This window comes from Apodemus sylvaticus, chromosome 12 (genome assembly GCF_947179515.1).
Source record: "Apodemus sylvaticus chromosome 12, mApoSyl1.1, whole genome shotgun sequence".
Lineage (NCBI taxonomy): Eukaryota > Metazoa > Chordata > Mammalia > Rodentia > Muridae > Apodemus > Apodemus sylvaticus.
Window position 1 is genome coordinate 42,815,803 of NC_067483.1, and position 27,723 is coordinate 42,843,525.

At 39.9% G+C, this 27,723-nt stretch overlaps 1 protein-coding gene across 4 annotated transcripts in view; it reads right to left on the reverse strand.

Annotated features, from left to right (window-relative positions):
- Positions 1 to 27,723, reverse strand: part of Camsap2 (calmodulin regulated spectrin associated protein family member 2) — a 71,728-nt gene that overhangs the window by 25,692 nt on the left and 18,313 nt on the right. For 2 of the 4 annotated variants that reach the window (XM_052199827.1, XM_052199826.1), the window contains exons 3-5: positions 20,887 to 20,937; positions 10,526 to 10,687; positions 3,998 to 4,081 (exon numbers count right to left, since the gene is read on the reverse strand). In XM_052199827.1, the coding sequence (XP_052055787.1) occupies positions 3,998 to 4,081; positions 10,526 to 10,687; positions 20,887 to 20,937 (297 nt within the window). The remainder of the gene's footprint in view (positions 1 to 3,997; positions 4,082 to 10,525; positions 10,688 to 20,886; positions 20,938 to 27,723) is intronic. The other 2 variants (XM_052199829.1, XM_052199828.1) reach the window with 1 other exon arrangement.

The following is a 27,723-nucleotide window of genomic DNA, read 5'->3' on the forward strand; positions in this document are numbered from 1 at the left end:
TAAGTCACATTAGAAAATATAAGCAGGAGAAAGAATTCCAAACTACACAGCTTTTGTTGGGGGGAGGGGGGCAACAATGCTATATATTACCAAGGTTAAATTTACAACAATAATAATTTCTTTCTTGCTTTTGATTTCTGAGACAGGGTTTCCCTAGTCCTGGCTGTCCTGGAACTCACTCTGTATACCAGGCTGGCTTTAAACTCAGAGAACCACCTACCCCTGCCTCTTGAGTTCTGGGATTAAAGGCTGGTAATTTCAAATCCATAAACTTAAAGTAACACTTTACAATAGTTACACTCTCACAAAGCACATCTCAACACTTTACATTTAAATCAGTTCTGTTCATTTACTGATTACATTTTCATTTACTTAATATTAGAGGGAAGTCTGAAAGTTCTCACACAAAGACTTATTAGCTTTTGAAGTTTCTGAAGAGCAAAGGTATCATTTGAGAAAAAATAATAATTCTAAGAGCTATCAAAATTGTGAGTGGCAAAAAAGTACTATTTACAAAGGAGCCCCAAGGCAGTCTGCTCTGACTCCCATCTGAAAGTCAGGGTACACGGCCCCAGACTTCAGAAGCAGTAACAGCCAAGAGCAAGGGTCAGGCTCCCTCAGAAAAAGAAATCTTTACTTTCTAAAAATAATTTTATATAGCTCAATAAAAATGTTAAGGCAGAGGCAGGCAGATCTCTATAAGTTCGAGGCCAGCCTGGTCTACAGAATGAGTTCCAGGACAGCCAGGGGTACACAGGGAAACCTTGTATATAAAAAAACAAAATAATAAAAATGTTAACACAGCTCTCTATAAATGAGAAATGCTATAAAAAGGTAAGAGAAAAACTCTTGAGCCAATCGACCTGCACTTACATCCTGGTTCTGCCACCTACCAGCTGTGACCTTGACCTTGGACATGTTACCTAGACTCTCACTTCTCATTTTCCTTATCTGTAAAATGGGGACAGTAAAACCTACTTCATAGTACAGACACACAGTGCTATATACAATACTGGGCACACAGAAGCAATCAGTACAGGCTGGCTGTTATTAACTAGAAGCTTTCTGAACACCAAATATATATATATATATATATATATACATATATATATATATAATGCTTATGATTATTAAAGGTACAGAAAACCTTATATTAGCAAAAAGTATGATTACATGGGCTACTGATATTCAGTAGTCATTTAAAAAAGATTTATTTTATGTATATCAGTATGCAAATATATATGCCATATGTGTGACTTGTATCCATGATAACTAGAGAGGGTCAGATCCCCTGAACCTGAGTCGTGGGGCCTCTAAGCCGCATGTGGGTTTAGGGACCGAACGTGGCTCCTCTGCAAGCGTACCAAGTGCTCTGAACTGCTGAGCCACCCTCCAGCTGTACCTGTTTTTTTCTTCAATTATATCTAAACTGTCACCTCTGCAATTTATAATTAAAATGCAATTGTGAAAAAAAATGCTTGTGAGAACAAAAACAGAACATTTCAAATATATTGAACAAAACACTTAACATATGAAGGTACAACTCGATTCCTTTAAATGGCATACTCCAGAAAACACATTCCAAAGAAGACAAGACATGGTTCCTGCGTCTCTCTCCCTGGCTCCTAACTGGCAAGAACCATGATGCATGTTTCCCCCTGGAAGACGTGTGAGGCATGCACAGCAGACATTATCCCAACGCATGCGTCACCTGTTCTCAGAACACATTATTTACATGTACAAACCTATCACACAGACTCTATTTTTCCGTCCTCCTTCTCGTTCTCTTTCTGGGGGAGGTAGTGGTACGTCTGTCAGCCTAAACTGCCCTTCAAGCTAACCTTCTGGCCTCGGCTTCTGAATGCTGATGTTACAGCCGGGAGACATCGTGCATAGCCTAACCTGGACTCTTTGATTACTGACTTTTATATCATCCCTAAAAGCCCTTCATTTTTGCTGTGAGATAATTTAAGAGAGAAAGTGGAGAGAAGAAAAGGAAGAAAGAAATCAACCAGTGGTGAGCTCTCTGCCAGACAGTGGGCGCTGCTGCAGACCTGCCTTCTTCTCTCTAGTCATCTAGCACCAGGGCCATACTGAACCAACTTAGCACCACAAGCAAAACTGGTTTAGTGCATTCCATTCCCTCTGCCAATTAGCATGTCTGGATGAGGAGAGAGAGAGAGAGAGAGAGAGAGAGAGAGCGCGCACACACACACACACACACACACACACACATACACACGCTGACAATAAATCTCTAGGTTTAGAGTGGCAATTATAGGTGGCAGGCCAAAAGCATTTCCTAAGGATTATACCCAATAAAAATCCAGAGTGAGCAAACACACTTTAATGTGAGGTTTGTACAATTCCAAGGTAAATTTATCTGTAGTCCATGATTTGCATGGAACCTTTAAATGCTGACTCTGCCTTGTGTTTTGTATTCCAGGCTGACCTTGAACATGGTCAAGGATGAAGGTGAACATCATTTTTTGTTCACAGATTTTCCTGCTTCTGGTTCCCAAGTGCTGAGACTACAGATATATTACCACCACACCTGAGTTATGCACCATTACGTATTGCAACCAAATCCAGGAAGCCCATATTTTATAAATTCACTGCACAAAAATATTTCAGTCTTTTTACAAACTTAAAAATCTGGCCTTCAAAAGGATTTTAATCCATATTTTAAATCAATGGTTAAAATGGTTATTTGAACATTATATATGTATATACAATTTTAATTATATATAACATAATTAAATATAACATAATATACATATATGTCATGTGTGTATACATATATGTGTATGTTATATATATGCAGCAAGTGGTGAACCTTATGCATGCCTGGTGCCTACAGATGTCAGTAGAGGCTGGCGGATCCCTTGGGACTAGAGCTATGGATTAATTGTTAGCTGCTTCGTAAGTGCTGGGAATTGAACCCAGGTCCCTGTAAAGAGTAGCCAGTACTCTTAACTGCTGAGCTCTCTCTTTAGCCCACTAAGCTATGTATTTTTATCAGTACGGTCCCTAAGAGGCCGTAGAATGTTTTAACTGCCACACATAACCCTGAAATATTCATCAGGTCATCTTAGAGTTTCAGACAGTATAAGTGCAATATTGGTGAGGACACAGATAAGCTTTTAATTTTTAACAAAGAATAAAGTATTATCTTTAGATAGGACAATAAGAAAATTATTTTGCCAAAAATAATTTAAACATTCAGGCAACTTACAAGATTATTCAAGTTCACTTTGATGAAAAGTCTTTACTACCAGCAAGATTTTATATCCATAGTTGTATTAGTCATAATGTCTGTGAATGTTGTGATGAACAAATCTGCTTATTCTTTAAAGTGTCCTTAAAACTGGCTAGACCCATTATTTTTTATTTTATATTATGAACATATCTTAAAACCCGATCCCTCTACTTAATGGCAAACAGATCTGTATGAAATGACAATAGCAGCAAGCTATGAATAATACCACCAATACCATTACAGTCTGGAGAGAAAATCAAAGTAGTGAGGAAAACTTACTGGAACCAGTTTCCAGAACCATTTGGAAGGAGACTTCAGAAGAAGCATGGAGGAGGTCAGGGAGGCAGGAGGTAAAGGAAAGGTCATTCAGAATCACTTAAAAATAAACCCATATTAGTAAACTAAAAAGATTCTACGGTTAGATTCTTAGATATTAGTGGACCAACACTAAGAAGGGAATAGTCTTTTTGAAGGGAAAAACATTCACTCCACTAACAAAAACATAAAGCAAATAGCAATGCAGCTGAAATGACTGGGAATCTAAATGCTAATAATTCTGCTATCTCAGGGTGTCCTATAGAATATTATTTTTTATTCTTAAAAACTAAATTCTTAAGTTTCTAATCTCAGTACACTTTAAATATTAGTGATTATTTCCTTTGTATTTCTAAGGATAATTTCTGGCATCTCTAACATACATGCACATATCATGAATATGTGTCACATTGCAGTGCGTACCTTCTGACCTCCTGGGGCTTCGGCGGGGTGGTGCTCTTTAGATTTTTGCTCTTGTTCCATTATGTCTTTCAAGTGTTCATTTACCTTAAATTGGAAAAAATCACCTTGAATTTCATCAAAATATAGCAATAAAATTACATGGCTAGATCTTCAATATCAAGTACAGGTAACACTCAAATAAATCATTTCTACAACTAGAAAATGGTACCCTACAAGGAACTTTATTTAAAACTCTAAAATCATTCCATAAATTAAACAATACATATTGAGCACCTACTGTATATAAGAAACCGTTCTGGTTTTTTTATACAGTTCCTAATATACAGTATAAGTTCTAGTAAGACTTTACACTTTTAACATGTACTGCACTAGTAGGCATTCAACACACAAAGCCCAACAGCGATAACAATTATAAATTCTGTACAAAACTTAAGAAGCAAGGCTGAGCCAGGCGGTGGTGGCACATACCTGTAATCCTAGCACTTGGGAGGCAGAGGCAGGTGGATTTCTGAGTTCGAGGCCAGTCTGGTCTATAGAGTGAGTTCCAGGACAGCCAGGGCTACACAGAGAAACCCGGTCTTGAAAAAACCAAATCCAAGAAAAACACCAAAAATAAAAAAGAAGCAAGGCTGAAGTACAGGCAGGGCTCAATGGTAGAGCATGAGGCATCATGTATGAGACCCTGTGCTCCATCCGTAGCACCACATATGTAATTTATGCATGCAGGTGTGTATACATGTAAAAACCCTGTAAAGGTAAACAAAAACAAGCAGGAGGAGGAAAGGCCTCAGTCTTAGGAAGAAATGAACATGATGGGCTGCATTTATGTTTATATGGTACTCGTTTTAACTGACAACTTGACACAGTCTCTAGTCATCTGAGAAGAATCTCAGTGAGTGACCATCTACAATGGGACATTGTCTTAACTGGTGTGGGAAGATACAGCCCACGTGCAGATGCACCACTGGCAGGAGAGACGTGGGATGGTGGGAAAGTGCTGTGTGTGTGTGTGTGTGTGTGTATGTGTGTGTGGTGTGTGTGTGGTGTGTGTGTATGGGTGGGGTGGGGGTAGGGGTGGGGACATGTAAGAATAGAGACTTTTATCAGCACAACAGAAATGAAGCAGGACATGTGGCCTCCTTACAATTGATACAGGAAAGAGTGACTAGAACTTAAGCAGAGAAGTAAGCTCCCCGGCTTGAAGAGCACTCTGACACTATTAGAGCAGTAAATGTGTGTGAGAGCATCCTGGGAAGAACAGGTCACAGTTAAGAAAGACCAAGTCTTCATTGGTGGTTCTCAACCTTCCTAATGCTCTGACCCTTTAACAAAGTTCCTCAGGTTATAGTGACCTCAAAACCATAAAATTATTTTGTTGCTACTTCCTAACTGTAATTTTGCTAGTTATGAACTGTAATATAAACATCTGGTATGCAGGATATCTGATACATGATGTAAAGGGGATGAAGCCCATAGCTTGAGAACCACCCGTCTACAGATAATTCAGCCTCAAATTTTTGGCTGCACATTGAACTATGCATATTTAAAACAGAACTCACAGACCGAGGGAGAGAACACTTTCTGCAAGGTCAAAGAAGCTGCCACCCCACGACAGGCAAGTCGGTGTTCAAATTCCACCAAATAGAGGAGTGTTTGGTATAAATACCTCGGGTTTCCTTGGAAACTTTAGAATGATAGTGTGTGCTTCTAGAGAGGACTGAATTTAATTTGAGGGAAGAAAAAAGTATGCGCTGGATTTGTCAGCATGGAGATTTTAAGTGACCAAAAGGAACAATTTCAGGGTATGAATGGAGAGGAGAGAGTGACAAGAGACGGTTAACCAATTAGGAAAGCAATGCCTACAGGAAGCTCAGCCGGGCTTGGAGTGGTGTATTTCAAGTTCTGAAGGGGAGAACTACTGGCACTCCAGAGCACTGTGCCAGCAAAGCTACCTGTAACAACTGAAGAGAAGATAAAACTTTCCATGATAAAAACACTAATGGCAGGGATAGTATACAAGCTTCAATAATAACTCTGATTAGTAAGTCTCAAGTCCACAATCTAAAGACAAAGACTTACACTTACACAGTGCATCACACTAGAAACCATGTATTTGTTACCTCCAAGAAACATACCTCACAGGGCAGTGGTGGCATGTGCCTTTAATCTCAGCACTCAGGAGTCCAAGGCAGAGGATCTCTGTGTTCAAAAACAGCCTGATTTATAGAGGGAGTTCTAGGGCAGCCAGGGAGACACAGAGAAGCCCTGTCTCAAAAAACAAAACCCAACCCAACCCAACCCAACCCAAAACCGCTACTCATGATAAAAAGTAGGCATTACTTAAGAGCATCAGTTCTCAACCTTTCTAATGATGAAACACTTTAATACAGTTCCTCATGTTGTGGTGACCCCCCCAACTATAAAATTATTTTGTTGCTACTTTATAATTGTAATTTTGCTGCTGCTATGAACTGTAATGTAAATGTCTATTAGATATGTGCCCACCAAAGGGGTCTCAACCCACAGGGTGGGAGTCACTGCCTCAGGAGCAATAGGATGGGAAAGGCATTCCAAGCCAAAGGCCTAGGAAGCAAGCAGGTGCTGCTGTTTCTGACAAAACAGAAATCAAACCAGAACTGGTGGGGGCACAGAGGGTGGGGAAGAGGGTCACTTCAAACTTGTTAAAGGATCAATCCACCAAGAAGTTACATAGGTGCATGCAATTTCATAAAACAAATATTACTAGATGAATGCAAAGTCCCAAATTAACCCAGCACAGCAGTGGTTGACTTTAGTACCTACTTTCACCAACAGACAGGATTATCTTGGCACAAAGAATCATCAACAACAACAACAAATCTGAATGGTATTCCACAGGTCAAATGGATTTAAGAGTATATTCAGAATAGTCCATGTATACACGGCAAAGTATTTTCTTCTTCTAGAAGCCCATGGGACTTTATTTTAAAATGTATCATACATCAGGACACAGAACAAGTCAATAAATATCTGAAAACTGAAATAATTTCTTGTATTATACTTTACCACAATGGACTAAGGCTCTGAGCCCCTAGAACTCTCGGAGAGATGAAGCCAAGCAGAACCAACTGAGCAAGGAAGGAGACCTAAAAGAAATCGGGGGGGGGGGGGGGGGGGGAGATACCAAATCTACAGAAAGCAATGACAGCAGTCCTTGGGGGTGGGGGTGGGGGTGGGGGACAGGGAATGTTTTATGTCTCCAAGTCAGGAAGTCAGAGAGATCGCAAATAAATGACTTAATGATATTCCCTAAATCTCTGGAAAAAGAAAGACAAGCCACATCCTAACTCAGTAGATGGGCATATATCATCAGTAAGATCAGGGCACAAGGAAAGAAACGAAAACACCAAACAAAAAGAACAAAGACCAATGAAGCGCAGAGTTGGTTCTTTGAAAAGATAAACAAGACAAACTCAGCCAAACTAACCAAGAGGAAGAAAAGACACAAATTAATAAAACTAGAGAAGAGAAGGGAGGCATTGTAACAGATGTCAACAGAATCCAGAAAATCTTTAGGTCTCATCTAAAAAAAATATTCTCATTAAACCAAAATCTAAAGTAAATGGATGAATTTCTATGTGCATATAACCTACCAAAATTAAATCAGAATGAAATAAACAATTATAAAAGATCTAACAGTGGTAAGGTTGAAAGAGTAATTAAAAATATCTCAGAGTAAAAGAACAGCGTAGTCCAGGCCAAGACAGATTCACTATTAATATTTATTGGACTCTCAAAGAAGTAAACTCAATACTTCTCAAACTATTCCATGAAACAGGAAAGGAAGAACCATGGTTAGACTCTTTTTACAGAGCTAATATTACTCTGACACTCCAAACAGATAACAGATGCAATGGCAGAAAAGAAAACTACAAACCAAACCCCTGCTGAATACAGTTGCAAAATTCTCAAAAAAATATCTGCAAACTCAGCTCAAGAACATTAAAAATGATCATTAATTATAATTGTACTGGCTGGTTTTGTGTGTCAACTTGACACAGGCTGGAGTTATCACAGAGAAAGGAGCTTCAGTTGGGGAAGTGCCTCCATGAGATCCAGCTGTGGGGCATTTTCTCAATTAGTGATGAAGCGGAAGGGCCCCTTGTAGGTGGTATCATCCCTGGGCTGGTATTCTTGGGTTCTGTAAGAAAACAGGCTGAGCAAGCCAGGGGAAGCAAACCAGTAATGAACATCTCTCCATGGCCTCTGCATCAGCTCCTTCCTGACCTGCTTGAGTTCCAGTCCTGATTTCCTTTAGTGATCAACAGCAGCATGGAAGTGTAAACTGAATAAATCCTTTCCTTCCCAACTTGCTTCTTGGTCATGATGTTTGTGCAGGAATAGAAATCCTGACTAAGACAATTATCAAGATGGCTTTATTTCAGAGATACACAGATGGATCAATACAGGTAAATTAATAAATGTTATAAATTACATAAATGGATGTCAGGTAGTGGTGGCGCACGCCTTTAATCCCAGTACTTGGGAGGCAGAGGTAGGTGGATTTCTGAGTTCAAGGTCAGCCTGGTCTACAAAGTGAGTTCCAGGACAGCCAGGGCTATACAGAGAAACCCTGTCTCGAAAAAAAAAAAAAAACCAAAAAGAAAAAAGAAAAAGAAAAAAAAAAAAAAAAAAAAAAAAAAAAAAAAAAAAGAACAAGGAACCAAAAAAGTTAACATTCAAAGAAGTATAAAAAAAAGAAATGTCTGTCTATTACGATGGCATAGATAACCATATCACAAAAGCAAAAAAAAAAAAAAAAAAAAAAAAAATTACATAAATGGACTCAAGGACAGATTGCATGGTCATTTCCATAGGTACAAGAAAAGCTTTTGAGGAAATCCAACAGCTGTCCACATTAACAGTCATACCAAGGGGACTTGAGAAAGATGGAACTATACAGGGTTCTCAAAAGAAAAGCTACAAATGGTTATAAACATTTTTAAAGGTGTTAATATCATTAGCCATGTACATGCCATGACCTCCATGTGGTGATCAGCAGATGACTTGCTGGAGTTAATTTTCTGCTCCTATATGAGCATTTACTGAAAGAGTAGGAGCTTCCCACTTAGGCATGCAGCCACCCAGTTTCAGGCTTCTCACTAAAGTTTACATGATCAGGCATGAATCCCCTCCCGTGAGTAGGCTCAAAACCTAAGAGGTCTTGTTAGCCACATGACTGCTATGGCACTATCCATGGGCACACCTGCCTGGCAGGTCACGTGTCAAACAGCCTTTTAAATTCCTACGTTTATTCTCATAGATCCGTGCTGTTTCCAGCCTTAGTCAGAGATGCTCCTTTCTGCAGTGGGCAGCTCTGAAGCAGAGACTTATAATAAGTGACTGTTGTGTGTTTATCCCTAAATGGGACATCTCTATAATCCTCTGCCCCAAAGGCTCCAGGAACATCATGGAAAACAGGGTAGAAAAAAGAGCTGGAGGAGAGGAGGAGTGCTGTGAACTGCTGTCGTCTGGACGTGACAGGGCCATGGTCCTCATGACCTCACAGGATCCCCGTCACTGCTTTCCAAGCACTGAGACCACAGGTGGCTGCCAGTTTTCTGTAGGCTCTGGAGACCTGAACTATGGACTTGGTGCCTATGCAGCGAGTGTTGTGCTTGCTAAGCTGTCTCTCCAGCCCAGTGTAGCTGATGCTAAGCTCATGAAAGCAAAGGAAGGACACCTCAAGATGTAATTTCACATTGCTTCAGTGCCTGTCCACAAATGTAGTTTAATTTTCTCTGCAATGACAACTGTAAATGAAAGCAGAGCCACCTGGATCTGGTGGCACAAGCCTGCAACCCCAGCACCTGGGAGACGGGGCAGGAGGGTCTCTATAGCTTCAGGTCGGTTAGGTGCACACAGTGAGACCTTATCTCAAAACCGAATGCATAGATGTGGATCAAGAAGAATTAAGTACTCAACAGACAGGAGAACAATAAATTAAGAACATAACCAGGTCAAAGCACAGACCATAAAAATCTCCAAGAAAACAAATTCATGATCAATATGATTTTGTATAATTTAGTTAAACAAACCTAAGACTCTCCCAATCCAAAATGTGTGAGAATTAAACCATCCAAGAATATTCCCTGCTGCCTACTATGAATGCCCTGAGTTTTGTAATAATTTGGTACAAATTGGATTAGCCCTGAGTAGTCATTATTAAGAACAAGTAAAATTACAAATGCTGTTAGATATATAGAGCTGCTTTATCACTGCAACACTTCCATTTAAGACCAGGTCTCAGATGGCCCAGCCTGGCCTTGAACTCAATGATTCTCCCACGTGAGCCTCACAGGTGCTGAGATTACAGATCTCAGCCACTGTGGTTAGCTTTTATATTTTTTAAAAATAAAATATTTCAAGTATACTGTACAACTTTAGCTTATACTTTGATTTAAGACAAAGATCCATACAAGAGCAATGTGCAACTAAGGACTTTAGTTTTCTTATATTAGATCCATATCCAATCAACTACACACCTACCTTATTTATCCAGTACATGACAGCATCCTCAATATCATAGGGCAGATCTGTGGCTTGGAAAAAGGCTGAATACTGCTGAGCACATGCAATTACTTTTTCTATGCTGACCATCTCTACAGTGTAAGCCATCATTAGAGTATCAATCATGGCCAAATGTGCACTCTGAAAAGAGAAAAACACAAACAATTTCAAGATTACACTTAAAAATGGCTTCATTGTAAAATATTAGCATTTTCTTAAAAACAGTGGTAAAGCCAGAGCAGACAGGTGTTAAGACAGCACAAAGCACGCTGCGATGGGAGATGGGCCGGCAGGAGCAGACCCACTTGATTACTCAACACTCACTGAGGACCTGTTAGGATGCTCATCATCTAGTCAAGCCTCTTCCCCTCTTTTCTCTCTTTAACATTATAATCACTGAGTATCATCTGCAGTGAAGTTTACAAACATCAGCATCATCTTTGATAACCCTCATTTTCAAAGTCATGTAGTATAACTTTAAAGTTCGAACAATTCAAACTATAAATGCTTCACTTCTGAATAAGCAACAACAGAAAATGTGTAACTAATTTTCTTGCTTCCAAATTCTTTCTCATCTAACTCCCTATGGCACAGGATTCCCAGTGATTCTGTAGGCCCTTTTTTGCTTTTTTTTTTTTTTAAATATATGAATCTGTTATATGATACTTTAAAAAAACTACAAAATATTACGAAAGTATATAAATGAGGTCTCTTCTACTTCCTAGTGGTGCCTTCGGTTTGGTTTGTATTCTTACAGAAAAAAGGTAACATACACTAGCTAAGTATAGTGTTCACATTGTCTGTTATCTTTGGCTTTACAAACAGTGCTGTAACACTGTCCTTGATGGGACAATTACTCCTGTGGGGCTACTGGGTCTAAAGCAGCTACAGTTTAAGTTCTGAAAGGTAAGTTACACCAGTTTTACATCCCACTAAGAATGTTATCAGCATGTCAATTTCTACATTTTTAATATCTACTTTCTCCATCTACATGAAAGGTTAAGAAAATCTCACACTTGCTTGACTCTATAATTACCTGATTATTGCTAGGCATGCTTTTATATGATTAGCAACTATCTTCAATTCTTCTTCAAAAACATCCATTGTGTCTTTTTCATGGTTCTTCCTTTGGGACATTATCTTTCTCATTCATTTGTAAAGAGTTCATTATATATTGGGTATGTTGCTAACTCCAAAAAGAAATCACTTTAGTATTTTATATCAAAAGGGAACTATAAATGTCCCTCAATGAGTAATTTAGGTTAGATTTGGCTACTTTACAGTATGTGAAATGTATATAATAAAACTAGTAAAAAATAAAACATGCAATAATATTCTTTATATTAATGTCATATATATGAAATGGGAAATGAAAAACAATGAATAAAAGTGTCTTACACAGCATGCAAAGATGCATATTAAATCTTGACAGTTTATGTCAAGAGTGGGATACTAAACACTAAGTATAATTACTTAAGCAGTTTTAAAACAGCCCAATTCCCTGAAAGAAGAAACTAAGAACTGAAACTTGGATTTCAGTATTCTTCATACTTTCACTTTATGAGATAGGGGTAAGTTATGAATAATGTAACACTATATATATATATATATAAAGACTAACAAAAGATCAACATTTAAGAAAAAAAGACCCTCGGGGCCAAAGGTAGAGCTTTTATGATCTCAAGTAAAAGACACTTCATTTGCTATCTAAACATCAGATTGATACCAACAGTTAGTGTGGTTCCACACCAGGTGCTCTGTTCAGCTTCTTAATGTTTACTGCTTTCAGGATTTACAGTAAACTCATTTACTACAACAACCTTTGAGTTAAGCACTACTATATGCATTTTACAGGGGAAAACCCTATGTAATGGATTTGCAGTTACACAGCAGGCAGGAAAAGCAGGCAGAACACAACCACACACCATTCTTGCAGACTTAATGCCAACCTATACTCCCAGTGGACTTCCAGAACTGCAGTAGACGCAACAGTCCCTTCTGAGGCCACTAGGTGGCAGAGTATTTAGGAGCAAGAGCAAAACAAAAACCGAACCCAGGAGAGCTCCACGTGCATCCCTTACCAAAAGGGAAAAGGATGTTGGGCTCCAAGGACTTTGATTTTGGTGAAAGCTGAAGTATCCCCCAAGGCCAACAATGGGCTCTATATCTGTATTACAAGGAGTGTATTTTTATTATCTTCAACTAGTAAGAGTCTAGGCAAAAATAAGTTACGCATTATGTGTGAGAAATGAAGAGCTTTGGGGCTGGAGAGACAGTCCAGTGAGTAAGAGCTGTTGGTGTGTATGCACAGGGACCTGAATTTGAATCCATATCACTCAGGTAATTGCACACCCAAAACCCAGCATTGGGAGAGTGGAGACAGGTAGGTTTTGTCTGGAACACATTGCTAGCTAGTAGTTTCCAGTTTAGTAAAAGACCCTGTCTCTAGGGAATAAGTTAGAGTGTGTCCTCTGGTTTCCAGACTTGCACTCATGAGTACAAACACCCACATACTTACCTGTGCCATGCACATACATAACACAACCCTTGTAAAGACAGAAATGAAGCATTTCTAAGTGTTGTAAGATGTGTGTTAGCCTCACAAAGAAAGAAACTCGTAACTAAGAGAGAAATTCCCAACATCACTGGTCTCAGTCCCATACAGGGACTAAACCTACTAAGCCCAAGCCCTCTAAGGGGCAGAGGAGGAAATTAAGATTTAGATTATAAACAGGAAGTCATTCTGCTGAAATGGCACATACAGACATTCTTTTAAAGAGTTAGTCCCAATTTGTAATTAATACTTCACATATCTTAGAGGTTTGCCATTTGGATCATATTTAACCTCAAATGGTAAATGAAAATGTTTAACGTGGCGATTCTGGATAGGCACAAAGAAATTGTGTATCAGCAGTCAAATTAATACACCATATAGTTTAAAAGGAAGTAAGTTTAAAAAGCATCATTTCTAAATAATGGCCAACATCATCAAAAGATCATAGAATTTCTGGTCTTAAACCTTAGATTAGCTGGGCGGTGGTGGCACGCGCCTTTAATCCCAGCACTTAGGAGGCAGAGGCAGGAGGATTTCTGAGTTCAAGGTCAGCCTGGTCTACAGAGTGAGTTCCAGGACAGCCAGGGCTATACAGAGAAACCCTGTCTCAAAAAACCAAAATAAATAAATAAATAAATAAATAAATAAATAAATAAATAAATAAATAAATAAAACCCTTAGATTAATTTCATGAGCTCTGACAAATCCTTAATGCTATTTATTGTGCTTCACTGCCCTAAGCTGACAAAGCAGGTGGTAGTAGCACTGTAGCACTATAACACAGTTACACTTATTTTTTTGTACACTTTATTTTTTATACACCAAAAATTAAATGCCTTGCTAAGCAAGGTGGGACGGACTGCACATCTTGCGCACAGGTGAAGAGCAAGCAGTGCACGTTCAAAGCTGGGCTGAGCTACTCAGTCCCTGCCCCAAAAGCCCAGCGATTGGGTCAGCGCACACTTGCTTAGTACGGAGGCCCGGATTCAATCTCCAGGACTGAAAAACAAGTAATATAATGCGTATCAATAGTGCTTGTGGTGATCATATTTTAAAAAAGACATATGCCATGATCAGCTCATTTTTTTAAAAAATGAGCAATACAATGGTTCAATAGATGCAACCAATAAACAGCACACAAATAGACTCAGGAGCAGAAATCGCATAATCATTTCAATGGATGCAAAAAAAAAAAGTCTTTGACAAAATTCCACACCCCTTTCTGACAATGAAGCTGAGATAGAAGGCCTCACTTCCACAGGATAAAGGCTGTGGATGGCAGACTGACAGCAACATCAGAATCAATGAGGAAACCTAAAAGCTTATTCCCTAAAATAAGGAATAAGCAAAGAGCATCCACTCAGAATTCTTCTGCAGTAGTTATTGAAAGCTTAGCTAAAGCAGTGTGTCAAGAAAAAAAAAAGAGAGAGAGAGAGCGAGATGGAATTAGGAAAGGAAGAAATCAAGTGTTCCTGTATGAATGGTGCAGGATCCTATAGCTAAGACTTCAGAGTCCACCTGAAGGTTCTCAGCTCTGAATAAACTCCATCAGCACATCAGCAACATTCAAGCGCCTGTAGCTTTCCTCTCTACCAATAACGAAGTCAGTGAAACAAAAGTGAGGGAAACAACGTCACAAAACAACATCCACAAACAAAGATATTAAATACCTCTACAACAAAACCAAACACTATGAAGAGAGTGTGGAAGAAACTAGAAGACCATGTGCTCAGAGGCTGGCAGAATTAACACTGTGACTAGCTTATCAGCAAAAGCAATCGTCATATGCAATGCAATCCTCTTCAAAACCTTCACAGCACTCTTCACAAGAAGAGAAAAATTCTAAACTCACAGCAAAATACAAAAGACCCAGAATAATCAAAGCAATCGTGAGCAACAGAGAGAGATGTTCCAGGTATTACAGAACCTGACTTCAGGTGGCACTACAGAGCCTTGGTAGTAACACAAAACCAGGCATCTGGGCTGGCAGAACAGCACAGAAAGCCCAGAAGCAGGCCCACACCCCTGCAGCCACCTCATTCCTGGTAATGATGCGGAAAGGTGAGGGACAAGGCAGCCTTGCACACAGTGCTACTAGTAAAGTAGATGTGCACCTGTAGAAGACGAAAACTACATGAGCTGAAAAGACAAAGACCCTCGTGCTTACCTGAAACTAGAGGAGACACTTCAACATCTAAACCTGAGAGATGGCTTCAGAATAGGACTGCAAAAGTTCTGGAAATCAAAGCGGGAATTCAAAGACAGGAGTGCATCAAGTTAAAAAGCTTCTGTACTTCTGAACAGCAAAACAAGCAGTTGCCGGAGTGAAGCGGGGAGAGCACAGCGTGGAGGTCTTTGCTAGACACCCATCACACAGACCATTAACAGCCAGAATATGACAAGCATCTCAAAAAAGGTAAACGTCAAAGGAGCAGAAAATTCTCTCAACAAATGGGCTAATGAACCAGACACTTTTAAAATTAGTAAGTATGAATAGCACATACATAGATAAAAATGTGTCCAACATCTTTAGCCATTAGGAAAATGAAAACCAATGGTACAGCAATAGTCCAGCTCACCCCAGGCAGAATAACTATCATCAAAAACCCAGTATGAGCAAGGCCATGGAGGGGGTGTGGAAGGGAGGGAACTCGTATACCTCGTAGGTAGGAATGTAAACTAGTTCTAGCTACTATAAAAACTTAGTTTGGAGGTATCTCAGTTACTATTCTACTGCTGTGAAGAGACACCATTACCAAGGCGACTCAGAGCAAAGAGCATTTTCTTGGGGGCTTACTTATAATTTCAGAGGGAGAGTCCATCACGGAGAAGAGTGTGGTAGCAGGCAGGCAAGCATGGCACTAGAGCTGGAGCTGAGAGCTCACATCCTGATCCACAGGCAGGAGGTGGGGAGAGAGAGTGGGACCAGCTGGGCCTGGCTGGCTTTGGAAACATCAGAGCCCACCCTAAGTAACACACTTCCTCCAACAAGGTCACACCTCCAAGTTTTCCTAGAGTCCCACTAAATGTGGACCAAGCACCACTCAAACATAAGCCCATGGGCACCATTGTCATTCAAACCGCCACAGAAGGTTCCTCAACAAACTTTGGGGCATACCAAAAAGAGTCAGAGTCACCTTCCTATGGAGGTGCAGTCATACCTAAGATTATTGTGGCCTACTCATATCAGTCACATTACAGAACTGGCCTGGGCAGAACCAATGGGTCAAGAAAAATGTGTACACACACACACACACACACACTTTTTATTCAGGTATAAAGAATGAAATTGCCATTTGCAAGAAAACTGAAAACATTAAATTAAAAGGGGGAACCAGCCAGGCGGCGGTGGTGCATGCCTGTAATCCCAGCACTCTGGGAGGCAGAGGCAGGCGGATTTCTGAGTTCGAGGCCAGCCTGGTCTACAGAGTGAGTTCCAGGACAGCCAGGGCTATACAGAGAAACCCTGTCTCAAAAAACCAAATCCAAAAAACAAAAAACAAAAAAAAGGGGGGGGGGAACCATTAGGATGTAGATGGACAGGGTAGGGTGGGGTGAGGGGATGGCTTGGGGAAGCTGATCTAAGTACTTGATATGTATGTAAGAACAGAGAATGTCATAATGCAAAACCACTACTCTGTACAATTAATCTATGATAATTTTAAAAGAAAAGTGTTAGAGGTTACAAAAGGGGTCTGAATAAAAATGAACTGCATATTCTCAGGGGGAAAAGCCACACTCCTGTTCAAAATTCTACAAGGATGACTGACAAACTTGTAATTGTGAGAAGTTAGAATGTTACAGATCTGGAGCCAAATGATTTTGAACTGTCATTAGCTCCTTTTCTGACCATTCTGTTTCCTTTCTCTTTGCTGGAGAAAACAACCTTGTAAGTTATTCATGAAACTAACTCACAAGCTAACGATGTGTTTGGACAATATCTAAAACTTTCCCCCCATCTTGCTATTACCTGTCTACCTACTATACATGGTAAATGCCGTGATTTATGACTTCTTTTTGTTTTATAGCAATAAATTTCATGAAACTGTTTCCATAATAGAACATGTTATTTATGGCAACCCAAGTCTATGTTCTCAGGCCTTAGTCACTCAGACCTAGCTTAGGATAAACACTTGCCCCTTATCTGAGATGACACACCATTGTTTCCTCTGACAGGATGGATAGACAGACGGATGCCAGCAGACCGTGTGAGGAGAGAGGATCTCATGCCTCATGCCTTAATTACAAGAGCAGTCACTCTCAAATAAACTTATCCTTTAAACATTAAGCTGTTTTCATGGTATGTTATGTAGGTGACTCATAAGACATTTGAACCATTTCTAAATAAGCTAAACCCTGAATCCTCACTGGAAAAGTATACTAAGGGGTACATTTGCCAAGTGTGCCTGGCTTCTTACACTCTGCAGAAAAGACAAGCTTGGGGCTACAAATAAAATACTACACTTCTACAGTATGTTGTGTGTTCATTTCCTTGGACATACGGCCTGCTGTTTAATTAAACCCAAGTGCCTTTCTATCCGGTAGGAGACCCAGGTTGGCTACATGGCTACATGGCTGCCCATAAAGGAGCTCTCATTCTGAAAAGGATTGTCTTTACCTTTGGCAACGAGGCTAGGAAAACAAGCGTTTATTATTTACTGAGGCAAGTTCTTACGGTTTGTGATATCTTTTCACTAGGCTTTAACTTTCAATCTTGAAAAACTTAAAATTTTTTCTTGAATTTATTTGTTTTACACGTCTATTTGTGTTCTGCTTTGTGAGACAGGTCTTGTTAAGTATCCCAGGCTGGCCATCCTGAATGGCAAGATTACAGGCTCAGGCCACCACCGAAGTCTTTATTGTCCCTCTGGTTACATGGCGGACAGTTTGTCAGCACTGTGGTGAGCACTTGCCTCACAGTTTTGAAGGCTTTGGTCCACCTACTGGCACTGGCAGCAAGTCATGGCAGGAGCTGTGGCAGAACACCCTCACGCTTATGACAGGAGAATCCAGGAGGTCCCTGGAGTTTTACTGTCCCTAGAAAGGACATGTTCCCAATGAGCTGAAAGCCCCTCTGAACAGTGTCACATCAGGGATCACTTTTAACACACGGACCTCTTGGGGCCATTTAATGCCCAAACCACTCACAACTGTTTTCCCAAAAGATCTATAAAGCTGCTTTGATAAGTGCTTTAAAACTGCTAGACAATTTTAACTAACTTCCTCAGGGTTAGAGTTCTGAAGTGTCTTCTTTAAACACACATTTTTATTAACTTTCAGAACCTCATACAATGCATTTTGATCCTATTTACCCCCACCTCCTCCCTGATGCAGCCTCACCTCCCACAATCCCTTTGTGTCCTCTTAAAAAATTTTCCTTTTTAATTTAATAACATAATTCCAATGTGTTATTAGGCCTTTCTGACCTAGAACTTAGGTGTTTACAAGTGACCACCCATCTTATCTATAAAGACATATGAGGTAACAAGCTCTCAAGGCTTGAAAGGTACTGCAGACCTTGATGTTGATATGTGAGAGATTACATGACAATTCCTCAAGTTTCATGGCATGAGGCTGTCAATCACAAGTGGTTGTACTCTACGAACATATCTGACTATTCTTGTCAATTACTAGGCTTTTATCAGAATTTATTCAAACCACTCCTTTTTTTATTCATTGTTTTCCCTGCTGAATATATTTTTACAATCGAATGCAGGAAGAACAATACAAAATACTCGTGAACACTTGTTTCACAACCAATAGCTGGAGTGAGCAACTCTACAGCGCAGCTCAAGGAATCCTCTAGTCCACTACGTAGCTTTAGCAAAAATCTTAATGGAAGAGTTTGTTCACTCTGTATAGATGGCCTCTCACTCTCTATTTTAAACACTCTGGATTCCATATAGGCATGGGTACTAGAAGACAAGTTGGTCCAGACTACATAGTGGTTAAAGAGAAAATATCTGTGTCCCAATACTACATACTGCATCTGAATAAATTTCAGTAAGGAAGTGGGCTCACCTAGTTGCCCATACACACCCAGACTCACGACCCAAAGCCACCATGAAAGTTGCTTTCTTATGCTCTTACTAGTTTTCTTTTTGTTAACATTAGTTCCTATTAAAAGTTTGCACCCCACCCCTTCCCTGTCAAAACTCTGCAGAAATAAAACTACTAACAACCATGCTGGCCTGCCCTGGGAGGTGATAGTGAATGTCTGTGGGAAAGGAAAACCACTGGACTTAACTGTGAACTCCAGGCAGAGTGTAAACTATACTTCTGAACCCTCTTGCTTCCTGAACATGATTAAAGGGAGTTTTGCTACTGGTGTCTACTCAAAAATCTCTTCCCCTGAATGTGGGCCATATACTAGAACATCTCAGTACCAAGGTTCAATCAAAATTATTGATCAGTAGTTCTTTCAGAGACAATCTTCACCAAAAGAAGGAAAAGTGAAAGTTGTCAGTCATAATGGTGCCATTTCTGTCAAGCCCTAATAAACAAAACAAATGGGAGGAAATGGAGGAAGAAAGGAAGGGATAAGGTTGAGAGCTCTCTCTCTCTCTCTCTCTCTCTCTCTCTCTCTCTCATACACACACACACACACACCTCACTACAACTGCCACTGAAGACCCACAAAGGGACACTGCAATCTCTCTCCTCTCTCTCTCTCTCTCTCTCTCCCTTTTTCTTTCCCTCCCTCTCTCTCACACACACACTGAATGAATGAACAAATGAATGAATGAATGAAATGGAATCATTCACGAGTATGTGTGTGTGTGTGTGTGTGTGTGTGTGTGTGTGAATGCATGTATGGAAGGGAGGCTAACATATTAGGACCAGACGAGGTAATGTTTAAGATTCTTAATATATGAAAAACAGTTCACATATTAACAAGATAAATAAAGAAAACCATGTGATTATCTCAACAAAAGGAAAAACACTTGGAAAAATAACATTGACTTATGACTCCTATACACAAACTTCTTAGCAAACTACAAAAAGAAAGGCTGTATTCAAAAGTCCTGCAGATAGCATTATTCTTTGTTAGCTTTCTGCAGTGTACAAGTGGGGACTAGCTATGTGCCTGTGTGTAAAGCTGATTCTGAGTGTGTATGGAAATGTAAAAAACTGGAATATCAATCCCGACAGAATAACAAAGGTGAGCAGTGTGCATTACAGACTGCAAGGCTCTCCAGACAAACTGATACAGGATAATATCAGCCTAGGCTAGAGACCTGTCTCTCCAAAAAGTTAAAAAAAAAAAAAAGTGTAGCACACAGAGTCTAGGAAGACTGTCAGGAGGGAAAATAGGTACAGAGGTTCACGTGGAAAAAATGAAAAACTTCTCATGTTCTATAATAGCACAATGAAATAACAGATTGACTACTGAGTATTTCTAGACAGCTAGTGGAGGGGATTGTTAAATTCCTAATCCAGTTAGGATCACAAGAACCCAGGAAAATGGCAGATGCATGTGGAGGCATGTCTATAATTCCAGCCTTAGAAAGTGGGAACAAAAAAATCCCCAGAGCAAGGAATCTACAAGCCATATCAGGGCTCTCTGGGTTTAACCGAAAGATCTGCCTTACTGAAGACAGCGGAAGAGGGACGGTCCCCAACACCCACCTGAGGCCGTCACATGCAAATACATCCTCTGGGACTCATCCACCCACACAGGTGCCCACACATACACAGATAAGAACACACACATTACACACACATACTAAAAAAGAGTGTGTGTATGGGGCGGGGGGAGTGAGCAAAGGGATGTTAATTTTCCTACCATAAAGGAATGACGAATGTCTGGAACAGCAGGTATGCAATTATCCTGAACCTGTAATTATATATTGCATTTATATATCGAAATGACATGCTTGTCCCACAAATATGTCCAGGTACTATATGTCAATTCAGAACAATTTTTCAAATGTGAATATTTAATTTCTCATCACAAAATTTCAAATAAAATATATAACTCAAAGGAATCTAAAAGTCAAGGAACATTTTTATAGGTTTATAGTCAGTTTGTATGTTTGCAACTTCAACAGAAGTTTATTACATAGGAATACAATCTAAGTAAGAAATAAAAACTAAAAATTCTCTTTAGACTTACTTTTAATCATTTAATCAATTAATACTTTAAGGAATTAATGAAATTTTCAATGAACCAATCAGAAATGTTAACATGTTAACAGGAAAAATTAACCATCACCATGAACCAGGGGCTCTATTAAAAGCTCCTGAGAGTAGATTACATTTAACACATCACAGCTTAAGTGAAGAGTGTGTTTTTAAAAGTATACTCAAGTGAGCTGAGCAGTTTCTGTTTCTGACAGCTTACACAGGAGCTCGGCATGTCCAGCACTGCTCAGCTAACTGTTGCTACCTAGGTCACGATGTAAAATGTTCTCTCCCTGAACAAGGAAGCATGCATGCATGCTTACTGCATTTTAACCAGTTACATATGTTGTATTTCCAAATGTTGGTCTTTTATAGTTTTCCAAATTTGTAAGTTTTCCAAGAATACTTGCTTCTCAGCCAAAATTGTGCCTCAAATTTCAAAATCTAAAACAAGTTACAAAGGTACACTGAAATATATTTTATTGTATTAAAATAAGCACCAGCAAAAGCTTCAATGAACCTGCAGAAAACTCTAGAGGAAGCTTGCCCACTAATTTTTTTCAGGTGGCTGTGTGGCTTTAGCTTTATCAGAAGACAAGATGAGATGGCACTGTGACTTCACCCCGGCTGTCCCCTAAGAGCCTAGTGGGTAGAGAGGCTCGTCTCCCAAGAGCTTAGTGTGAAAAGGAGGACTGAAAGGTCGCTCTAGCTGATTTCAGAAGTTACAGAGGCAGTGAGCACTAGCGAGCTGTGGTGTTTTGAATGAAAACACAGCGCCCAGGTACACAGGGAGTGTATTATTTGAAAGGATTAAAAACTGTGGTCTGGTTGGAATAGGTGTGGCCTTCTTAGAGGAAGTGTGTCACTAGGGGTGGGCTTTGAGGTTTCAAAGGCCCAAGCCATGCCCAGCATCTCTCTCTCTTTTTTTTTTTTTTTTGTTTTTTTGTTTTTTGTCTTTTTGGATTTGGTTTTTCCCAGACAGGATTTCTCTGTATAGCCCTGGCTATCCTGGAACTCACTCTGTGGACCAGGCTGGCCTTGAACTCAGAAATCCGCCTGCCTCTGCCTCCCAGAGTGCTGGGATTAAAGGCGTGTGCCACCACCGCGGCTCTAGCATCTTTCTCTTAGTGCTGCCTGCTGATGCAGATGTCGGACTCCCAGCTCCTTGTCCAGCACCATGTCGACACACTACCATTCTTTAACTGTCTAAACTCTGAACTTGTAAGCCAACCCCAATTAAATGTTTGCTTTTATAAGAGTTGCTGTGGTCATAGCATTTCTTCACAAGAACAGAAACCCTAACAAATTCAGGGGCTATAATCCTCTACCTCAGCAAAACAGGAACCTTTGAGCTCTGAGCCCAAGCCTTACAGAGCACAGCAAGACTGCATCCTTGTTTGTTTGAAAAGTGATATGATCTTGCCAAATGTATTTAATTATTAAAAATTCATTAATATATCAAATGTTTGTTGATTTTGCATGTCCATGACTAGGCACTGAGAATATGGTGATAATCATGCCCCAAAGACCCTGTTTCTAAAGCAGGGATTGGGAAGAACAATTGCAGAATACTGTTTCTTCTTCGCTCCAGCTTCATTCTACAGGAATAAGATGAAATCTACTAGGGATCTTACCTTTTCTAACACTGCTTTAAGTTAAAAAAAGAGGGCGTACAGTACCCTCTCCTGGCCTGTGGGAAACACATATGCACATGCTGCACAGACACACATGCAGGAAAAACACCCACACACATAAAATAACAAAATAACCGGGCACAGAAATGGGGATCTGTAATCCCAGCTCAAGAGGAACAGAGAAAGGTCAAGTCCAGAGAACCTGCTTGCCGGTCAATAGTTTCTGTGAATGCCTCCATCCCCAAAGAGAAAGGACATCGTGATACTGACTTCTGGATTCCCCGTGAGGCCAAAGAAGTCAGAGACACAAACAGACACAGATAGACAGAGTCCCATGGGGGAAGGGGGTTAAGAATAAAGAATATCTCATCCTTGAGGGGTCCAGAATAGTAAAACTAAGGGGCTCTTTGCCCCCTAACTTCTAATTTTTAACTACCAATTAACTAGTTAAAGGTGACATACTGGCTGTTTTTTTTCCCTAGTCCCGTCCCTGTTTGTAACTTCTCTTCTTTATTTCTCAACTCTGAGAAGTAAAAACTTCACCTCCATCCCACGGACCTGAAGAAAGGCCTCTTGTAGGCTCAGAGTGTAGTAAATCTCCCCCTAGCTTAGCCCCTAAGCACAATCCTCAGTACTGCAGGGTCCAGCCTCCCCGTCCCCAAAGCAGCTCCCCAGCTCCTTGCTGTCCTCTGTAGTTCAGGCCTCAGAAAGGTCAAACTCCCGAGTGACATTTCTTCCACAGTACCACCAAAGTGACTTTCTGAAACACAAATCTGATTATAATCTCTATTCTGTGTGATTCTTCCTCACTTCTAGAACACCACATTTGTCACAGCAAGAAGGGCTATTCAGGCCTTGTGTCTATCTATCCTGAGGTATCACTTCCTGTCATCTCCCATTATGGACATTATGGTAAAGCTACAACACTGCCTTATATTCCCACATACATTAATTACCAACATCATACCCTTTGTTTCCTTATCTAGTAAATTCCTTCAAACATTTCAAAAATTGGCTGGGGGCTGGCAAGATGGTTTAGGGTGAAGGGCTTGTCATGCAGACCTGTATACCTAGTTTGATTTCCAGAAGCTACATAAAGGTAGAAGGAGAAAAACAGTGCCACAACATTGTTTCTTGACCTCCACAACTAGTCACTCTCATAGTCCTTTTCTCCCCATCTCCGTCATACACACATGCAAGCACGCATGCGAGTACTCACACACACATATACTCCCCACACACAGTAGCATACAGTCACACATACACTCACATACACGAATAACAAAAAACATTGACAACTTGGCCCAAGGGGAGGACTGGGTTTAGTGTCTCTATATCCTTAAAACACACTGTGAGCACATTTTCTATTGTAGTATCTCTCCAGGCCCACATATATAATATGCTACCCAGAAAAAAAGAGAATTTAAATTAGGTATACAATAAGCAGAAACCAGAGGAGTGAGATCTAGCGTAAAGGGAAAGGGCTCTGTTTAAAAACAGCTGCCAGGGGCTAGAGAGGTAGCTCTGTGTTACGTGCACCAACTTTGCTCTTGCAGACGCTCTAAGTTTGGGTCCCAGCACTTACACAGTGGCTCACAGCCATCCATAATTCTGCTTTCAGAGAAGCTGATGCCCTCTGCTGGCCCCTATGAGCTACTGCAACCACAAAGTGCATACACACACAAACATACACCCATACACAGAAAAGTAAAAATCATAAACAAACAAAAAATTTAAAAATAAAATTACAAGGACAAGTCCTGTTCATACATTTGAAATACATTCTGATAAAACCTTGGTAAGAAACAAGTCTCCTCCTCAATTCACCTACTACTGTCATACTAGTAGGTGCAGTGAGGAGACCTTCATCTTGTCACCACAGTCCTGTCCTTGCTTGTGATCTGTTATCGACATTCTCAAGCCTGTCTCTTTCTCGGGAGAACACAATGGTTAAGAGTTAAGTTACATGAGCATAGGTGTGTTAAGTGTAAGCACACTGCATGGTAAATAGTAAACAACATACAGAAAGAGCTGCCAAGGAGCCTGGAAAGAAAACAGAGAAGCAGATACAGGAAAATCAGAAAGACCTAAGAAATAAACACACACACACACACACACACACACACACACACAAACACACATATATGGGCGGGGTGGTATAAAAACAACTGTGAGAATTTATCCCATGATCTTGTCGCTTCCTTTCAGCCCCCATCTCTTCAATCTAACCATGCACTGTATTTATGCCGGTAAGTAGTAACTTTACATGTTAAGTTGTCATACACAACACACTTCCATCAATTCAGTCACCATGTTCACCCATCTTCTTACTTAACCTATCTTATGCTGCTTTTCCAGGAACCAGCAGAGATGATTCTATATACCTTGTGGTTCCCAGGGTCTACTGCTTAGACAAAGAGTTCCAAGCACACATTTCCTGCCATCTGACTGGGTGGTTTGCCCCAGTCCTTTCCTTGCTAAGTTTGTAAGTTCATCAGTCAAATGAAGATGATCTCTTAGTGGTGAGCGCTGAGCATAAAACATGATTTTTAAAAAGCCCTAATTCTTTATGTATGGAAATAACCTTTTTGAAGGGTAAAATATTTCCACTGTCTTTCTGTGTTCTAACTACAACTTCAGGGACCCTGCCTTGGGGACATAATATAATAAAATAGTGTGCAAGAATGCTAGATAGTAGTTTACACCTATAATTCCAAAATCCAAAAGGTTTGAGGCAGAAGGATTCCTCTGAGATCATTAAAGATCATTTAAGATAATTTTTGGCCAGCTTAGGCTATATAGCAAGACTCTGCCCACCCTCCCACTAAAAACATTCTAAATAAATATTAAAAAGTAAATAAATAAAGCTCTCCTTATAAGAGTCTTAGCATTTCAGAAGACATTTTTTTTATAAAGATCTATTTGTTCTATGTATCTGAGTACTGTCTTCATACACACCAGAAGAAGATATCGGATTCCATTACAGATGGTTCTGAGTCACCATGTGGTTGATAGGAATTGAACTCAGGACCAGTCAGTGCTTGGTTAACCGCTGAGCCATCTCTTCAGACCTGTCAATTTTTCCCCCTACATACACGCACAAATATGGCTGGAAATTAAGAAATTAATTCACAACCAAGAGTCTGACTCTCACAGTCTTTAGTCTAGATGATACCTGGGTACATGCAGTTCTAAAAACTAGCCAGGTGTGGTGGCACAAGCCTTTAATTCTAGCATTCAGAGGCAGAGACAGGTGGATTTATATGAGTTCAAGACCAGCTTGGTCTACACAGTGAATTCTAGGACAGCCAGGACTATGTAGAGACCCTGTCTCAAACAAACAAAAACAAAAATAAAAATCTACAAGTGGGCAAATGTGCTTTAGAAAGTCCCAGCTCTGCCCAGATTCTAACTGGCTTTACCACAGAGCAGGGCACACGTAGGCAAGACACTTAGCACTGATGGGCCCTATCTGGTATTATATACAGGACATAAAACTATGGGTTAGATAAGCCTTTTCCATACATTCTTGATCATATAAATCACCCACGAAAACCGCATTTTAAGAAACACATGATCCGCAGTGCTCTCCCGTAACGGCAGCACTCGGAGGCAGCAGCAGCAGGAAGCTTTAGAGAGTTATTTACAGGATCCTTGGATTCAAGCATTTAGAAAATCCTTCAGTATTTGTTCTCATTTCCTGTTTCTTAGATAGTGTATGTAATTATATACAAATGTTACCAGCACAGAAATATATCAAATAAAAAGGAAGGTTCCATTCATCCCCTTACTCCATTTTAATTCCATTTCCCAGAAGAAACTAAAGGTTAACAGTTTGATGAATATTTTGTCAAAAAAAACAAAAAAACAAAACCACTCTCACATTATATACAATTGTAGGGGAGGTTGATGCAGTCTAGTGTGAGGTCCTAACAACCAACAATTAGAAGGCAGAGCCAAAATCAGGGAAGACATATCATTTAAATTAGTTCTTTAAATATTATACAGTCTTAGACTTTAATAAAAAAAGGATTAAGGGGCTGAAGAGGAGGCTCGTCTGTGAGGAGCACTTGCTACCCTGCAGAGCACCATGGCCCGGCACCTGCATGGCCCCACCATGGCCCGGCACCGACATGGCCCCGGCACTGGCATGGCTGGCATGGCTGGCCTCCCTTAGCCTAGGCATCTCCAGTCTCAGGAGACCCAGGATGCCTGGCAACTCCAGTCTCAGGAGACCCAGGGACCACTTCTGGCCTCTATAGGCACCAGGCATGAACATGATGCACACATATCATACATATGGGCAAAATACTCGTATACAAAATATAAAGTCTTTAAAAAAAAAAAAAGAATCAGAAAAAACATTGTATCTTAAAAGGTCAAGATAATACTTCTATTTTTCCCCTGACCCCTAAAGCTATGAGGCAGCACACAGAAATAAAAGATACCAAGCCCACTTAGCTTATTCAGAATTGCAAAATGGTAGAATATGGTACCAATCCATGCAATGTGAGTCAAAACACTACTTAGATGATAGCTCACAAAAAGCAAGGCAAAGAAGCAACTGGTAACTTAAATAATTCCTATTTCACATCTTAAAAGTTTTTAAACAAAATTCTACTAGTAAAATGCTCTCATATAGGCTTTTAAAAGAGTAGTATATTACAATAGCAAAAATAAAAACTTACAATTGAAAAAATCATGAAGTCTGACAAAAATTTAAAGGATACAATTAAAATACTGATCAGTAAATATGACGCTGCAAAGGGTTAAGGTGATGTAGTCTAATCTCAAGTTTTAACAGACAACAAATCAGAGCCAGAAAAACAGGGAAACTATTTGTTATTTAAATCAATCTTTAAATA